This window comes from Ailuropoda melanoleuca, chromosome 8 (genome assembly GCF_002007445.2).
Source record: "Ailuropoda melanoleuca isolate Jingjing chromosome 8, ASM200744v2, whole genome shotgun sequence".
NCBI classification, from domain to species: Eukaryota; Metazoa; Chordata; class Mammalia; order Carnivora; family Ursidae; genus Ailuropoda; species Ailuropoda melanoleuca.
Genome location: NC_048225.1, coordinates 53,080,365 through 53,099,676, shown reverse-complemented (window position 1 = coordinate 53,099,676; position 19,312 = coordinate 53,080,365). Strand labels below are relative to the sequence as shown.

At 37.2% G+C, this 19,312-nt stretch overlaps 1 protein-coding gene across 2 annotated transcripts in view; it reads left to right on the top strand.

Annotated features, from left to right (window-relative positions):
* UVRAG (UV radiation resistance associated) overlaps window positions 1-19,312 on the top strand; it is a 298,437-nt gene that overhangs the window by 80,194 nt on the left and 198,931 nt on the right. For both annotated transcript variants that reach the window (XM_034666314.1, XM_034666315.1), the window contains exon 6: window positions 3,654-3,739. In XM_034666314.1, the coding sequence (XP_034522205.1) occupies window positions 3,654-3,739 (86 nt within the window). The remainder of the gene's footprint in view (window positions 1-3,653; window positions 3,740-19,312) is intronic.

Here is a 19,312-nt window from a genome sequence, read left to right as displayed (position 1 = left end):
AAAATTTTTTTACTTACAGGCCCTAGAGGAATTACAGGGGCATGCATTAAGGGGCCCTGTAGGGAGATTGAGGCAGAGTGTAGAGAGAGGTAGGACCTGGAGTACAGTGCCTTTGTTAGGTCTGTGGGTGAGTGCTTTGGAGGTCTGGGGTAGAGCTGGATTTGTCAGTTCAAACCAAAAGAGTAGGGTTTTGGTAAGCTCCACCAGGATTTTTATTCAAGGGGTGCTTGAGGCATACAGGCACTGGGAACCAGGAGAGACTGTTGATCACAAGTCCTATCATTAATTCTTGTATGCAAACTTACATTGCCTTGTCTCTGTGGCCTGCTATTTAGGACATGTGCTTCCCTGAGAGGTCTAGTCAGTTTAAGGTCCTTGCAGGCCCCTTGGCCAAACAAAATGGATGCTGAGGCAGCAATACCAGGGAGTAGTTTAGCTAACCAATGACTTGACTTACCTCAACAACTTCTTGTAGGTCTGTTCAGATTTTCTATTTCTTCTTGAGTCATTTTGGGGAGTTTTTATGTTTCCAGGAATTTCCATTTTATCTAGATTATCTGATTTATTGGCATATAGTTGTTCATAACACCACAAGTGTTCAATAACACTTTTTATTTCTATAAGGTTGGTAATAATACCATTTTCGTTCCTGATTTTAGTGATTTGAGTCTTCTCTCTCTTTTTTTCCTAGTCAGTCTAAGCTTGAGGTTTGTCAGTTTTGTTGATCTTCTCAAAGAACTAACTTTTGGTTTGTTGACTTTCTCTATTGTTTTTGTATTCTCTGTTTTCTGGATTTCAGCTCTCATTTTCTGGATAAATTAATAATTATCAATTCTTTCCTTATTTTGGGCTTAGTTTGTTCTTTTTCAGGTTCCTTAAGGTGGAAATTTAGGTTATTAATTTGAACTCTTTATTAACTTTTTTTTAAATGTAGATGTTTACAGCTGTAAATTTCCTTTAGTACTTTTTCACTATATCTCATATATTTTGATATGTTGTACTTTCATTTTTATTCGCCTCAAAGTATTTAATAGTTTTCCTTATGATTTGTTCTTTGACCCACTGCTTGTTTAAGAGTGTGTTGTTTATTTTGCAGTTCGTGGATTTTCCAAATTTCCTTCTGTTACTGATTTCTAGTTTCATTCCATTATGGTCAGATAAGATACTTTGTATGATTTCAGCTTTTAATAATTTATTGAGACTTGTTTTGCAGCTGAACATATGGTCCAGCTTGGACCATATGCACTGAGAAGAATGTATATATGGTTGTGTTAGGTGGAACATTCTACATATGTCTATTAGGTCAAGTTGATTTACAGTATTATTCATGTCTTATATTTCCTTGTGTATCTTTTATATGGCTGTGCTTTCCATTGTTAGGTGCAATGTTGACATCTCCAGCTATTTCCCACTTTAGTTTTGTCAGTTTTTGATTCATATATTTCAATATATGTCATTAGGTGCATCTATGTTTATAACCATTTATATCTTCTTGACCCCTTTTTCATTATACAATGTCCTTCTTTATCTCTTTTAACATTTTTTTGTCTTAAAGTCTATTTGTCTGATATTAGTATAGGCACTCCAGCTCTCTTTTGGTTATTGCTTACATGGAATATCTTTCTGTCCTTCATTTTCAACTCATTTGTGTTTTTGTTTCTAAAGCATGACTCTAGCAGACAGCATTAAAATGAAATCTGTTCAGCCAATCTCTGTCATTTAATTGGAGTGTTTAATCTGTTTACACTTAATTACAGAGACAGAAGGACTTTTGCTATTTGTTTATTTGTTCCTTATATCTTTTTTGTTTGTCTATTCCTCCATTACTACCTTCTTTTGTACTGTATGTTTTCTCATGTGATATTTTGATTTCTTTGTCATTTCTCACACATACATTACAATGTATCTTTTAGTTATTTTCTTAGTGGTTGCCCTTGGGATTACGATCAGCATCTTAATTCATAATCATGTAGTTTAAATTAATACCAACTTAATTTTAATATCATACAAAAACTTTTCTTCTTTATAGCTCTGTACCCCCACCTTTATGTTATTGTCACGTTACATCTTTATAATTGTGTGCCCATGAAGATAGATTTATGATTGTATCATGGATTTTTCTAATTGATTGCTTCTTAAATGCTAAACCAATATTGTATTCTTAGAATAAATTTGGTCAATAATAATGTGTTACTGTTTTATCTTTATAATGTATTACTGGTTCAATTTGCTAATATTTTGCTAAGGATTTCTTTATCTGTCTTCATGAGGGATATTGGTCTATAAGTGTGTGTGTGTGTGTGTGTGTGTGTGTGTGTGTGATGTCTTTGTCAAGCTTAGCATCAGTAATGTTGATCTTAATGAGTTGGAAATTGTTCTCGTTTCTTCTATTTTTGTGTGTGTATATGTGTATGTGTTAAATTGATGTTATTTCTTAAATGTTTGATAGAATTCATCAGTGAAACCATCTGGACCTAGACTGTTTTGTGGGAAGCTTTTCAATTATTTATTCACTTAAAAAATAGATATAGGGTTATTCAGATGTTGTTTCATTTCAATTTTGGCATGTTGATTTTTTCAAGGAGTGTGTCTGATGCCTCTAAGTTGTCAAATACAACTTAGCATGAAGTTGTTCATATTCTCCTAATAAGCTTCTAATATCTGTGACAATGTAATTTTAGAAAAATGCTTATATTAGCATTGTAGCAAACATTTATATAGTGCTTATTACATACTTTTCACTTTACAAATAACTCTTTTAATTCCCACAGCAATTGGTGAGGTAGATAATGTTGTCATCTCCATGTTCTAGATGAAAAAACAAACCAAAGTTAAACTAAGAGAGCTAAGGTGCCTTGCTCAAGATCACAGAGTTGGTGTATTAAGGGCTTAAATTATAATCCGGGTGGTCTGAGTCCAGAGTCCTTTTTTCTTGACTGCTGTTTACTTTGCATTTCTTAAATGACAGACACCTGTTCTGTTCTTCTTACGGAATTTTGCTGTTTTCTCTCTGGTGCTCCCACCACCTTTATTCCACTGGTAGAAATATTTTCTTCTGGTATTCCTAATTAGAACTTGGAATCCCTTTCCCTATAAAAACATTACATATCATGGCTACACATACTTGAAATACTATTTTTTTAAAAGATTTATTTATTTATTAGAGGGAGGGAGCAAACGGGGGGGGGGAAGGGCAGAGGGAAAGGGAGGGAGAGAATCTCAGGCAGACTCCCTGCTGAGTGAAGAGCCTGATGTGGTGCTCCATCCCGTGACCCCGAGATCATGACCTGAGCCAAAATCAAGAGTTGGACGCGTAACTGACTGAACCACCCAGGTGCCCCTTGAAATATTATTAATACTCGTCTTCAGTTACATAATATGTTAAAAAGACTTCTGGGGTTTCCCTGGGAAGTTCACCACAATTTATAATGTGAAACATGGTTTCTCTGGGAAAATACTAGAAGATATTTATTTTAAACTCACTTACTTAAAAGGTTAAACTTCAGTTATATGGAAATTTTACTTTTTGGAATCCCTTAATGATTTGAATTTACTGAGTTGTTTCTAAATCATAATTTTCAGAAGACAAACAAGATTAATTTTTACACATATTTTGTTTTACTTTCATTAATTTGTTGATTAATGTCTTTCAGGGTTATTCAAATGCTCAGAGGAACATTCTTCTTCAGGTGGATCAGAACTGTGTTCGCAATTCCTATGATGTCTTCTCTTTGCTGCGGTAAGAAACTTCTTAGACCTCCTGCATTTTCTAAAGAATCTTCCTCATTTTGAGTTTGTGACATTTCTTTGTGAGGAAATGTGTGGGAGCCTTAGAAGCTGTTACTCAGGCTTAACATTTTTTAGTGAGAGCTTCATAAATTTTGTAGCTACAGTGATTTAAGCTTATCTCTTTCACAAAGCCTTTGGAACGCCATTTCCTTTCTCTGGACAGTGGGAGAGAATGATTGGAAGCCAGTGATCTTAAAACAGGGACATGAGCTGTTTCTGGTTTTCTGTACTATAAAGAGCAGCAACCAGAGGTACAAAATTTAGACTTATCAAGATCTTAACAACTACCACATTACTAGAAAAGCCCTCCAACAGCCCCAGACATGGCTTAGAGTTTTGACCTGCTGTTCATCTTAAAAGAATCATGTTTGGCAAGGCAAAGGTTTTTTGCATGAATCTCATGCTCAGAGGCTTAACTAACTGCCTTAACTCTATATTTTCATGTCTGGGCTTAATTTTGAAACATTTCTAAATTTGTTTTTAATTTTCAATGTCGTTGATCATCAAGGACACTTTCCCAGGAGGCAGGCAACCAAAATAAATGCAATTCAAAATGAAGGTAACAGTGACACTCAGCCTATGTTCACCCTACTCAGACAGATGGTTCATTGAAATTTGATTTTGGCAGTATTTTTCTAATGTTTACGTAACACATCATAAATTTCAGACCATTAGACATACTCAATATATCTACTAGAGGAAGAGTCCAGAAGGATGGTTGGACTCTTGTCCAATTAGATGATTGTTTATTTTATAAACATTATGAAATGGGCCTTTTCTTTGCAAATTCTGAATCTTATTATATATGATGATAAAGTTTGGTCACATGGCCTGTGTAAATTGCTCTTAAGAGACAATGATTTAGGGGTGCCTGGGTGGCTCAGACGTTAAGCGTCTGCCTTCAGCTCAGGGCGTGATCCCAGAGTCCTGGGATCGAGCCCCACATCAGGCTCCTCCACTGGGAGCCTGCTTCTTCCTCTCCCACTCCCCCTGCCTGTGTTCCCTCTCTCGCTGGCTGTCTCTCTCCCTGTCAAATAAATAAAATCTTTTTTTTTTTTTTTTAAAGAGACAATGATTTCAACTAAATTAAGCACAGACATTTGATGACTTTTGATTCTTATCTGAGAGGTGCTTTCACTTTGACTTCTTAGGGATCTATAAGAGAATGGACAGGACTCAGTAATTGGATGGTGGAGATAGAGAGGAGGAGGTGTCAAAATATATAACTTGTATTTTTGCATCTGTTCAGTTTGGGACTACGTTAAGTTTTAAGTATTGCAAAGAGGAATGTATAGAAATAGTTTGAAATATGAGTAAGCCACTAATATTTCTGACCTACAAACTACAGAAATAGTTTGAAATGTGAATAAGCCACTAATATTTCTTTCTTGACCTGTTTTCCTCATGAAATGAGGGTATGGATTTTACTATTTTAAAGATACTGTCCAAGTGTGAGATGGTGTGATCTTTTTGGAGAAATCAGTAGAATCACTGAAGTCAGTGAAAAGAGGAGAATCGGGGAAAGATAGCATCATAGAAACTAAGGGAATACGAGATTCAGGCACTGTTGAATGCTCTGTGATGAGACAGGAAAATAAGAACTGAAGGAATGCTGTAGGATCTTGGGAAAGCAATGTGGTACAATAGAGAATGCTTCGGTTAACTTGACCTGACTTCAGTTGTCCTTGGTTTATCTGAATTCGTTTAACTTCTCAGATTCTTCTAAGAGATAGAGGCAGTAATATTATAAATTTGTGTAATTTACAAGCATTTCCTTATTTATTATCTTATACTCTTTGACGTTTTTTGTGTTCAGACATCAGGGATCAGCCTTTGTCTTCAGTGTAGAAGCTGAGGCCAAGAGGCATTACAGGATTTATCTGAGAGTACAGAACAAGTAAGAGAAGTAAGAGCCAGGCTGGAGGTTGGTGTGAAGTTTTCCTGCCAGCAAGTTTTGCAGATCCTTTTCAGAGTCTCACTCACCTTCCTAGATTGGTGATTATAAGGTGGTTATAAGGTCCACATGGCATAATGACAAGAGAAAATTTTCTGAAAATCATAGAGCCCTCCATAAATTCAGAATCATTGGGGGGAATCTGGTAATTAGTGCTCAATTACTTAACATTGATTCTTGCAGTGATATATCTCTTGGGGGTCTCATTTCTAGGGTGCTTTCCAGATTCCTCAGATGTGTCAGAAGTTTGATTTGCCTTATTAACAGTGGCCTTGTCATTAGCATCGTGTAAATCATTTATAGCTGGTAGCATAGATGTACTCTTTTGAACCAGATCAAGTGTCCATTTATCAACCAAATTACCTGAGCCCAGATAACTCTGGAACTAGAAACTTGACATTGTAGTCATCAACATTAATGAGTAATGATAATTCTCTGATAATTCTCTGGTAATTCTTTTAGACATTAGTAAGGAGTAACTACCATCTGTCTATTTGCTAAATCAAAAGCTCTGGGGCTCCTGGGTGGCTCAGTCATTAAGCATCTGCCTTCAGCTCAGGGCGTGATCCCAGGATCCTGGGATCGAGCCCTGCATGGGGCTCCCTGCTCTGCTGGGAGCCTGCTTCTTCCTCTCCCACTCCCCCTGCTTGTGTTCCCCTCTCTCTCTCTGGCTGTCTCTCTCTCTGTCAAATAAATAAATAAAATCTTAAAAAAAAAAACAACCACAAAAGCTCTTCTTTTCTCACGGTTCTTGGCATGATTTATGCTGGCTGGGAAACTTAACTTTTGTGCTGATCAATTTTGTTCAGTTTTTCTTCTTTAACTCAGGCAACATTGTACCTGGATGGAAGTGATTTTTAAAAATATACCTTCTCTTTCCTTGATGCTTTTTTTGGTGTGTGAAATTGTTACTTCTTGATCTGTAACTTATTTTTTAAAGATTTTATTTATTTGATAGAGAGAGATACAGCGAGAGAGGGAACACAAGCAGGGGGAGAGGGAGAGGGAGAAGCAGGCTTCCCACTGAGCAGGGAGCCCGATGCGGGGCTCAATCCCAGGATCCTGGGATCATGACCTGAGCCGAAGGCAGACGCTCAATGACTGAGCCACCCAGGCGCCCCTGATCTGTAATTTTATGTGAAAACATAGAGTCTGAATTCTTTAATATCACTTAACTTCACAAAATTCTGTGCCATTTGAAATTGGGACTAGAACCCTGGTCTCTTGATTCTGTTTTTTTGAGAGTATATTCTAGTTAATAACTTTCACTGTGTTGTTGTGCCACTAGGGTGTGTATTTCCTTTCAGTTTGTGTAATGTGAGTGTTACAGAAAAATAGGAAATCGTGACTAAGGCAGGGATTTTGCAACACCTACAACCAGAGCATTAGAACCCCTTCAGGTGGATGTGTTGTACCATTTTGTAAGAAAACAGTGACTTGAGGTTTTATTCAGATTTTTCTGCCAGTAGTTAAGAATGTTTCCAAAGTAATAGCAGCTCTTTCCAAATTTATATTCAGCGTGTGTGAATTTTACTTCTTTAACCCTTGGAAATCCCTGGATTAAGGGTTAGTTTTCTTGTAAGCAGACATTTAATTAGGAGCCACTTTACGTGTTACATTTGACTCATTACCCTTAAATTAAGATGTTCACCACAAGGTGTCAATGTTGCTCTTCAACTGGCACTTGAAATTTCATTTATTTTTATGATTTTAAAGTGAGAAAAGTTGGGTTATAAATTGCAAGTGAGCATTTATTTTTAGAAGTTAACTTTTTTTTTCTCTTTTATTTCTTCTAGGTTAAGGAGTTTCTAGGCTTATTAGATAACTTTCTCCTTTTGGTTCTGATGATTTTTTTTTTTAATCCTTTCGGTGATACAGAGTTATTGAAAGATTAGGAAGAGAAGGAGTTACATGGTCTGGTGTGCAATTTAGATTTCTAACCATGGGGACGGCGTGGAATCAGTGGGATGGGGCTGGAAGCAGGAGACATCTGTAGTCCTATCTGTTCTCTGAGATTGAAAGATTACTTTTGATTTTTAAAAAGTCATTTTTTCCCCTTTCATACTTCTTCAAAAAGGTAGCTCTACTATAGTGAGATAAGTGAGAATAATTCTGATTTTTTTCTAGTACAGTTTTTTTTTTNTTTTTTTTTTTTTTTTTTTTTTGTCCCTTTCCCCTTCTTGATATGTCCTACTTAGCCAGTTGAAGAAGTGGAAGTATGGTGGAGAATCATGGGCCCTCTACCTAGGTTCTAGTCCTAACACTGTCATATGCCCATAACTGGATGTAGGACTTTGGGCAGATTACTTTGGTATGCCTCAAACTACTTTTGTAAAATGGCGATAATATTGATCTCATAGGGATATTATGAGAATTAAATAAGGTAAAATACTTGAAAGATCTAGGACAGCTACTGGCATATAGTAGACATTCAATACGTAATAGTTTTCATTTTTCCCTTTCCTTCCCCCATCTTATTAGAATTAGCTTTCTCCTCTATGCCAGTGTTCCTTTTTTATGTTAGCATTGGCTTTTTCAATTTTCAGCTAATTTTTCTTTCTTTTCTTGCCATTCTAATGTCTACCACCTCTGCTTTTAGCATTACTTTTATTAATCATGAACAATCACGATAAAATTGTTTAATGGATGTATGTCTTTTCTCCCTAATTACATTGAAAACTTCTTGAAGGAAGGGATTATTTCATATGACTAAAGTTTTTCCTCTCTATCTTCCTGACAATTGATGGTTATGTTGGAGTTCCCATGGATGCTGTTGTGATCCTGGAGCCCCAGGTCCTGTGGGCTAGATCCTACAACTCTTCTGCTTTATTCTTTCTTCCTATATACTCTCTTCCATTACCACAGCTTCGCCCAACACAGCCACATGTTAGTAACTCTCAAATCTATATCTCTAGTTCCTTCCTTTCTTTTGGATTTCTGATCTGTATTTTCCAGTGATCGTTAGACATTTATACTTTTGTGTTCTGTAGGAATCTCAGCCCTAACATGTCCAGGTTACATTCATTGGTGTTATTCTCCTCTTCCTTTTCATTTTCTTGTATGTTTCATGTCCTGTATATCATCATCTCAGGCACCCAAGTAAACATACCCTTCCTTGTTCTCATCTCTGTTTTCTGGGACTATTTCTTGACCTCCAAACTAGTCTCCCTAGTACCAATTTTTCCTTCATGCATTTCATAGCTGTTATTTATTGAGCAATTACTTTGTGCTAGGAACTTTTCTTACTGCTTTACATTAGTTCTTTTAATTTTCACAGCAACCTTCTGTGGTGAGAACTGTTTCTATTCCTATTTACAGATGAGGAAATTGAGGCACAGAGTAGTTAAGTAGCTTGGCCAAGGTCACACAAGTAATTCCTCTTAGCCTGTATTCAAGTCCAGAAAGTCTAGCTCCTAAGCCTGTATTCTTAGCCGGTATATCTTACTGCTTTCTAATCTTTTATATTGCTTTGGTATATTTTATCTGCTGCACTGCTGCCGGAGTAACCTTTAAAAAAATATTTCAGTTTTGTCACTCATTGGGCCTAGAAATCTTTGATCCATTACATACAGGATAAAGTAAACACTTCTTAATGTGGTATTCAGAGGACATTGTTCTGAACACTCTATAGGGACTAGTGTCCTTATTTTAAGTCCTCCTACCACTGCCTGTGCAACGAATAGCTAGTATTTATTGAGTACTTACTGTGTTGTAATTAGTTCTTCATTGTCTGATTCTGTCTCCTCTTAGCACCCCCAAACTGAGGGCTCCTTTAGGCGAGAGTCTTTCTTTATTGGTCTCTGTATTAATCCTATTACAGTGCATATCATATATATTAAACAGATAATACATGGTTTTTTGATTTGATCAAATTGAACTATTCTTCAGGATACAGAGGACTAGCATTTTGTTGTTCTAGTTATTGGTTTGCATCTGGCAAAATGAGGGTCATAAAAAATTTCTAGGCCGTTATCTAAAAAGTGTTGAAAGTATGATCAGGTCTGTGAAACTTCAGCTGCCTCTTTTCTTTCTGCCACTGCCCTCCACATAACATCTGGTGAGATTTCAGGATTTTGTGACTTTTAATCTTACTCCTTATATGGATTTTTCTGGAAGACCTTTATCTGGCTGTCAGGAGGTAAATTGTTCTCACCTCCCCTGCTTTGATAGAAAATACTTTCTCCTTTAAAATTTCAATTTTAAAAGGGAAATGCTTGCGTCAAATACATTCTTCAGGTAATGTTTAGAAAACAGATGGGATGAGATATATAAGGGCATAACCTCTGTCTATATAAATTTTGGATGTGATAACCAACTTTGGCTTGCAGAGAGGGTTTTTCCCTCACCCTGCCTAATGAGCTCTCTGTGACAATTACGAGTATAGAGAATGTGGCTAAGAACCCAGCTGTAAGCAAAAGATGTCACAGAATTTATGTTCTAAAACTCATATATTTTGCCATTCATAGTAGAGACTAGGCTCTTTCTTAGGGTCTGTTGCTCATTAAAAAAAAAAAAGATATTTATTTCGTTTACGGAGAGAGAGCCTGCCTGTGTGAGCGGGGAGGAGTACCAGGGGAATGGAGTTGCAGGGAGGGGGAGAGAGAATCTCAAGCAGGCTCTGTGCTGAGCATGGAGCCCGGAGCCCAACCTGGGGCTGGATCTCACCACCTTGAGATCTTGACCTCAGCCGAAACCAAGAGTTGGATGCTTAACTGACTAAGCCACCCTGGTGCCCTTCTGTACTCATTTTTAATAAATTAGAAGGGGAATTAAGAGGATTACTGTTAAAGTAGACACACTGACAACAAAGAGAAGTGAAAGCTTGTTGATAGTTTGCTCTGTTTATGATTTACTCTTTGATTCTGGAACATAATTGAGTGGTAAATCATTTTAGCTACTCTCTTACCCTTTAAGTCACTGTGTTTGGATTCGTAAATAGCACTGTTACTACTTCACGTAAAACGAGGGTGAGGAGAAATAGTCCAACTGTAAAGAGAGACAGACTAAGTGAAAAAGCATAGCTAGATTACTTCTTCTATGTGTAGGTGTCAGTCCTTCACCCAAGCACATCTCCATGTTGCAGTTCATAACTGAAGTTAATAATGAGAAGTACCGAGTGAACCGTAGTTTTAGCTAATGCTGTCTCTGTGTAATAGATGAGGACACTGAGGCACGGAAAGGTGACATGACTTGCCCAGCACCACAGTACAAATAAGTGTCAAAGCAGGTTTGAGTAAAGGTCTGCCAGGCTCAGAGCATGTGCTTTTCTCCATTACGCCACATTGATGCCAAACCATCAGTAGAATAACAAGTGATTATTAGAGCCCGGATCAGAAAACAGGGACATGTGTAAGTTTTAGAAAGGTTTTCAATCAAAATTTAAAATGAAAAAGTTTTGGTATTTAATGTAAGTTTTGGTTAAACAAAGACAGTGTTTATGTGTAAGAGCACATTTTATTCTTATTTATCATTCTCTTCCCACATACACACCGATATGTATACATACACGTAAATACACTAATACATATGTATATTTAGAAAAACAGAATTTTAACAAAATATGGAAGTAATTTTAGGTGCAGTTTTTCCCCCCATCTTTTTACATTTTGGTTTGTGTCTTCCCCTTCTCCTGCACTACCTCCAAAAACCACAAGCTGTAGCCTGAATATGTGTCATCCCTCTCCCCCCATCCATATGTTAAAACTTAATCCCCAGCGTGTTGGTATCTGGAGGTGGGGCTTTGGGGGTCTGCCCTCAGGATGGGGTTTAATGCCCTTATAAAAGAGGCCCCAGGGAAATCCCTGCCCCTTCCACCTGCTGAGGTTATGGTGAAAAGACTGTCTGTTAACCAGGAAGCAGGCTCTCATCAGACACCAACCAAGCTGGTACCTTGGTATTGGACTTCCCAGCCTCTAGAACTGTGAGAAATAAATTTCTGTTTATAACCCACACAGTCCATAGTATTTTATTATAGCATCCTGAACTAAGATACCTCCCAAGTACAAAACACGTGTCCACGTGACCCATAGTCATCAGTTTACCCATGTTAATAATTTGATGTATATCTCTCTGTATTTTTTTCCCACGGTCATTGTGTATATGTCATAGATATCCGTATAGACACATAAACACATATATGTATGTTTGTTAAGTTTTCATTGCTGTTTTACAAAATTGGAGTGGATATTATATACATGACTCTACATTTTATTTTTCTTGTGCAATATTCCATGTGTAGATCATTTATTTATTTTGGACAGAGAGAGGGAGAGAGAGAGAGAGAGACAGAGCACAAGTGGGAGGGACAGAGAGAGAGGGAGAGAGAATCTCAAGCAGACTCCTCACTGAGCACAGAGCCCAACACAGGGCTCAACCTTATGACCCTGAGATCATGACCTGAGCCAAAACTGAGAGTTGGACACTTAAATGACTGCACCACCTAGGCTCCCTATACGGATCTCTTCAGTTCATTCTTTTAATGGTTTCATAATAGTCCATGATAGGGGTGTACCATATTTTTAACTATTACCCTGTTGATAGGTGTTTAATATTTAGTCTGGCTCTAATTTTTTGTTTTGCCACTATGCACAATATTGCATATACTTATATATAAATTTATATTTATGATGTATTTACTTGCATGGATAAAATTTCCAGGAGTAGAATTTCTTTCTTTTTTAAATTTTAATAAATAAATAAATAAATTACTTTGAGAGAGAGCAGGGGAAGGAGCAGAGGGAGGGGGAGGTAGAGAATCCCAAGCAGATTTCACACCCAGCACGGAGGCGGGACTCAATTCTATGACCCCAAGATCATGACCTGAGCCAAAACCAAGAGTCAGACACTTAACAGACTGAGCCATCCAGGAGCCCCCAAGAGTGGCATTTCTGAGTCAAAGGGCATATATGGTTTTTAATATTAAGAGACCTCAGATTGTTTTCCCAAAGAGTACAAATAATATGTGGCATTATTCCTTACCCTGAACCCCTGCTGGCAATGGGAAATCATTTTTTGGTGATTTTTATTAAATTGCATTAGCCTCAGTATAAGTGCTTAATCTGAGCTGCAGGTGACAGTGAGCATCTTTTCTTGAGTTTGTTAGCCATTTAATGTATTCTTCTGTGATTTTGCCTGGTCATATACTTAACCTATTTTTATTATTTAGTTGCTTGCATTTTTTTCATAAAATTTGAAGAGTTCTTGGTGTTTTTTCCAAATCTATGAAATTACATCTTGACTTGGTATGCTTTACATATAAGTTTATATTTGTTATATTATGTAATTCTACTTTTTCTCATGTGTCTTCTGAGTACTCTGTCTTGGTTTAAGAAGTCTCTCCTGGGGTGCCTGGGTGGCACAGCGGTTAAGTGTCTGCCTTTGGCTCAGGGCGTGATCCCGGCGTTATGGGTTCGAGCCCCACATCAGGCTCCTCTGCTATGAGCCTGCTTCTTCCTCTCCCACTCCCCCTGCTTGTGTTCCTCTCTCGCTGGCTGTCTCTCTCTCTCTGTCGAATAAATAAATAAAATCTTAAAAAAAAAAAGAAGTCTCTCCTATACTTTGGTTCTGCATATATTTTATCATTTTTTTTTGAGATTCGTATCTTCCTTTTTAAATGAAATCTTTAATGCAACTTGGAATTGTTCTCAAATATGTTATGTAGATATTCCATATATTATGAGGTAGATTAATTTTCTTCACAGATGAATATACAGTTATGACAGTACCTTTCTTTTCCCACTGAATTTAAATACTACCTTTGTCATATAGTAAAAGCTCATATATCCTGGATCCATTTCTGGATTCTCCATTTGGTGTGATCTTTTTGTCTATTCCGTTGCTGATTTCAGATTGATTTAATTAGGGTGGCTTTTTAATATGTTCTACTATCAAGTAAGGCAAATCCACCTCTTGCTGCTTTTCTTTTTCGTAACTATTTTTGGCTTTTCTCAGAACTTTATTCTTCCATATGAACTTTAAGGTTGTTTTGTCCTATTCTTTAAAAAGAAAAAAAAGCTTATTGTAATTCGACTGAGGATTTTTGTATTCATTGGCTTCTTGTATTTTGGGAGCTGTCGTTTGTATGATATTAGTATTCACATCCAACCATGGTTGGATGTTTTATACGTTGTTCAAATTTTATTTTATTCCTTCAATAAGATTCTTCAATAATACAGTTTTCTGCATATGCTCGTGTGCCTTTCCATTAAGTTTGTTTTTAAGTATGTTATAGTTTTTGCGCTATTGTATAAAATATATTTCCTATCTCCGTGGCTTCATAGGGAAAAGCTATAATTTTAAGAAAATCTTGTATTCAGAGTCTAATTCAAATCATTTTTCTTGTTATTATTAGTTTTTAAGGAAAGCTCTCTTTGATTTTCTTGGCTTACACTCATTATTATCAATAAGAGGATAGGTTTATTTGTTCTTCTCCAGTGTTGATGTATAGTGATTTTTACTCTTATTGCATAAACCTTCTAGAACTTGCAAAACAATGTTGAAAAGTAANAGTGTTGATGTATAGTGATTTTTACTCTTATTGCATAAACCTTCTAGAACTTGCAAAACAGTGTTGAAAAGTAATGGGAATAGTGAGATGCTAGTCCAGTTGTTGTTTTAATTGAAAATGTCCAATATTTTGCTCTTCAGAATATTTTCTGTTAATTTTGGAAAATATCTTAAATAATTCTTCGTACTTAATGTTTTTATTAGGAATGGATGCTGAATTTTTGGCAATGCCTTTCCACGCTTATTAACATTATATGTTTTCCTTTAATTTATAGTTGTAGTAAAGTATGTAGATTTCCTGATGTTGCATTACTAATTCGTTATAGGTTATTCTTTTGCTCATTACTGTAATTGAGGTTGGTGCTTAGTATTTCTAATATGTAGTTGTTTCTTGTGGGGCAGTGGGTCAGGATAGGTAACCATTTTTCCTTTGATCTGAAAATTGAATTGGCAAGCTTTTCATCTTTTTCTATGACCCTAATCTATAAAATGGTAATAATAGCATCAACCTTATTGGGCTGTTTGGAGGATTAAATGAATTAATATGAAGTGCTTAGTACAGTGCCTGGTACAGGCAGCACTGGATATGTTGAGTAGTAGCAGCAGCAGCAGCCAGAAACACATTAAATGTTTTTATTAGAATTTAGCTGTTGTATCATCTAGTTCATGTGCCTTTTCTAATGATAAATCTTACTCTGATACCTATTAAGCTATCTGGTCTGTCCATTTTTTCCTACTTCATGGTTTATTCTTGGCAATTAATTTTTGCTAAGAAACCATCTGTTTTCTCTAGATTTTTAAATTTATTGCTGAAATGGTGCATATATTTTTATTTTATACTTCACTCGATCATTTTAGTAATTTACAGCACATTTTCTAATTAAGCCCAGAAATCACTCTAGTACTTCAGTTAGAAATATTCTTGGACAGGATGCTTTCTGATGTTGAAGAATTTTTCTACCGTATAAGCTAAAATAAGCTATTTGAGATAATTTTTGCCTTTAAAATGTTAGAATAAGAATGGAGAACTTAAATATACAAGTTTAGTGAATTTGGATCTAGTTTACAATATTGTCCCCAGGGTATACCACAAATCTGACTTAGAGTACATTCTCAGTAAATATTTGTTAAATGAATGAATGGTTAAATTAATAAATAACTGGATGAAATACAATCTGGTTGGATAATAACTGAAGAATAGGTAGATTTTTGGAGGAATTTTTTAAGTTATAGATTGAAAAAAAAGTTTTTTTAAATGTCTTCAAGTGGCCTCCATCCTCAGCGTGGAGCCCAGTGTGGGGCTTGAGCTCACAACCTTGAGATAAAGACCGGAGCTGAGATCAAGAGTCAGATGCTTAACGGACTGAGTCACCCAGGTGCCCCTAAAATGATAGATTTTTAATCACCTTTCCACAGATAATACTAACCTTGGATATATTCTCCCCCAATTATAGTGTATTTTTAATACAAAATATCTGAGTACTTAATTTTAGACAAAGCATTTGCTAATGAAAGTCATGGAAAGGTATCATAGGGTAAATTAACTCCTGTTTATTAAATGAGTTAACCAGTAGATGTGACTGTCTTTAACTGGGACCTTTTGTAGGCATTTCATGCTGCTAAGTCTGTTTTCTCTAGTGTACTGAATGTGCAGCAGGGAGTAGGAACATAGTGGGTAAATTAAATGAGCCCTCTCCAAAATGGTGTTCAGAATTCCTGGCTTGGAGCAATAGTTAATTTTTAGATGTCGGAATGATTAAATAAGTGTATAAAATCAGTGTAAAGAGGCAAAGTGTATCCTTTGAGGGCAAGTAAGTATATTAAGTAGTCTTCTGCCTAAGAGATGTTCTCTGTCCCTGCCCCTGTCTTTCAGTTCTGGCTTGAATTCACAGGCTACTTTATTAAGACTGCTTTGTTTAAGATGTTCACTGCAAATGATGGCTTTACCGTCACACCCCACATGGCTGCCTTGTAACTTCTGCATTCACACTGGTGCCAGGCAAGTTCCAAGGCAGCTTTCCAAGGTTTAGTGATTTCACCGTGATGTCTCTGCCAATAAAAATAACCAGTTACCATTAAACACATACCCCACCCATAACTGATTTTTACATGCTGTTTTATTAAGAGAATTTATCAGAGATTTTAGGAGAATTAATACATTATGCTTATCAGGATATCACCTGGCCCTTGAAGTAACCTTTATTGTAAGAGTGGAACATTTTACCTTGGAAGAGAATCTGAAACTCAACCTGTTTATCTATTGAGGAGTGTGGACATTGTAATAATAATAGCCTCATTCCGATAGTTCATTCCATGACTGGAAGTACTCTATTAAACATAAGAAGCCAGAGTCTTAATTTGGAGACTTCTACAAGCNTTCCGATAGTTCATTCCATGACTGGAAGTACTCTATTAAACATAAGAAGCCAGAGTCTTAATTTGGAGACTTATATTCTACAAGGACAGATTAACGGATACAGCAAGCAAGGGGTCTTACATTCATTGAGGAATTAATAATCTCTGAATATTTTATTGGTATTGCAGGAGTAAGCCAGAATCTCATCCCTTTGTACACCTACACAGGTGGTAGGGAAGGAAAATAATATCTGAGTATCTAAAACATGAAAGGCATTTAAATGCTAAAAACTTAGTATACATATTTTTATAATATTTACAATCGCCTTGCTACTATTATAATTCTATTTTACTGGGAAGCAAACTGCAACTTGGAAAAATTGAGCTAGTATGTTTTCAGAGTCCAGGTATGTCCAATGGCAAAGGCCTTTCTAATATATTTCTCCATCTCATGGGAGAATTCCCTGTGACATTTCTTTCTCTCTTTGAAACTGCCTAACAGTACCCATACCCCTTCCAGTAAAATTGCTTTGGTGGTAAACCTGAGTATAAAATGGGCCAGGCATTTCTTAAAGAGTCTTGCGGCACTTGCACAATGGAGGCTTTCATAAGAGGCTTCCCTAGAGCCATCTAAAGTATGCTTAGCATACTCCTTATCTCTGTATCTTTCCAGGCTGGAAGTGTTAACCAAAGTCTATATAGGTTTGCCTTTGAAGAGTGGCTCCATAATCTTTGAGCACATAGTTCCCTTTACTTCTTTTCTCTCGATATGGTAAGCATAAAGTGATTAGACAATGGTTTTTCCTTAGTTGGCATCCCTCTCTCTTTTCAAGCTCCCATCCCTTAAGTTCTCTACAAGAAGCACACTGACGTCATGGAGGTAAAATGAGTTTTCCACAGTAGCACTTACTTTTCCATCTCACAGATTCTTTGATTCAAGTGACAGAGTCAGATAAGAACCTTGGAGTAGAACTGGCTTTAAACTGTTTATGGGGAGGGACGCCTGGGTGGCTTAGTTGATTAAGTGACTGCCTTTGGCTCAGGTCATGACCCTAAGGTCCTGGAGTCGAGTCCCACATCGAGCTCCTTGCTCAGCTGGGAGCTTTTCCCTCTGCCTGCCACTCCCCCTCCTTGTGCTCTCTCTCTCTCTCTCTCTCTCTCTCTCTCTGTGATTTAGGGGAAAAAAATTAAGCAGTTTAGAGGGAGATTTAAACACCTGGAGATTTAAATTTATAAAAAAACCTCAATGTAAGCCAAGAAATGGAGTCAACAGCTTTCAGAAAGGAGCTAAGATGATCTTATGTTGCATTAATTAAAATACAGTGTCCATATCAAGTCTTCATGGACTTTATGTTCATTAAATCATATTTGGAATGTTCTGTTTAGTTTGAGTCCCTGTTTACTTTGACTAGGAAGATCCAGAGCCTTCCTTCTCATCCCATGTCAGTCTCCACATCCCTGCGGGTGTCTCAGTCGCCATCTTGGTCTCTCATCCCCAACCCTCACGGATCGACAACCCTCCCCGACGTCCCTCCCTTCCCTGCCATGGTGCACGCTGACTCCATCAACACCCCCAAGGGTGATGCCAAGGGTGATGAGGGGTTTTAAAACAGTCATATGAAAACTTGGAATAGAAGATATTTATTTGTTTATTGTATTGTTATTTATTTATTTATTTATTGAGAGTGCGCATGTGCGTGAGCCGGGCCGGGGGTGAGGGGCAGAGGGAGAGGAGGGGAAAGAATCCCAAGCAGGCTCCGTGCCCAGCACAGGGCTCGACACTGGGCTTGATCTCACGACTCTGAGATCATGACCTGAGCCGAAATGAAGAGTTCGATGCTTAACCAACCGAGCCACCCAGGCACCCTAGGAATAGAAGAGAAGAGAGGACTTTGGGAATATAGTTGCTACCTTAGAAATAATTTGGCAAAGAGTTATTTGGGTAATGATAGTAATATATTGGGTAATAATAGTAAAATAGACACATTTGTTGAACATGTACTGTCAGGTAAAGCCTTTACATGCTTTATCTCATTTAATCCTCAAAGCAAATTTATGTGATTGATGTTATGCTTTGTTATCCCTATTTTGGTAATGAAGAAACAGATCTAGGAAGGGACCTTGACTTGGATAAGGTTGGATTGTGAAAGAGCCAGACAGACAGATTTCCTTTCCTTTCTCTCATGCTCCCACCCACATTCTATACAGTAAGTATGTAGGTATACTTTTCTTGTGGGTAAAATAATGATAATGCTAAGGGGGATCTAGAATAACGAGGGTGGTAAGATGATTTATTTTATTATTTTAAGATTTATTTGAGAGAGAACACGCGCACGCCTGTGTGCACAAATGTGGGGAGGGGCAGAGGGAGAAAATCATCAGGCAGACTCCCTGCTGAGTGCAGAGCCTGACATGGGCTCGATCCCACCACCCATGAAATCACGACCTGAGCTGAAACCAAGAGTTGGGTGCTCAACTGACTGAGCTACCCAGGCACCCCAGGATGAGTTATTTTAGATAGTGATCAGAGAAGACCTCACTGAGAAGAAAATATTTGAACAAAGCCTTGAGAAAGAGGAGGCAGCAACCTGTGTGGGTATCTCTAGGAAGAACATTCTAGAGAGCACAGTTAGCAGTTATAAAAGCCCTGGGGTGGGAGAGAGCTTGGTTTGTTGCAAGAACAGCTAAGTGGTTAGTCTAGTTTGAGCA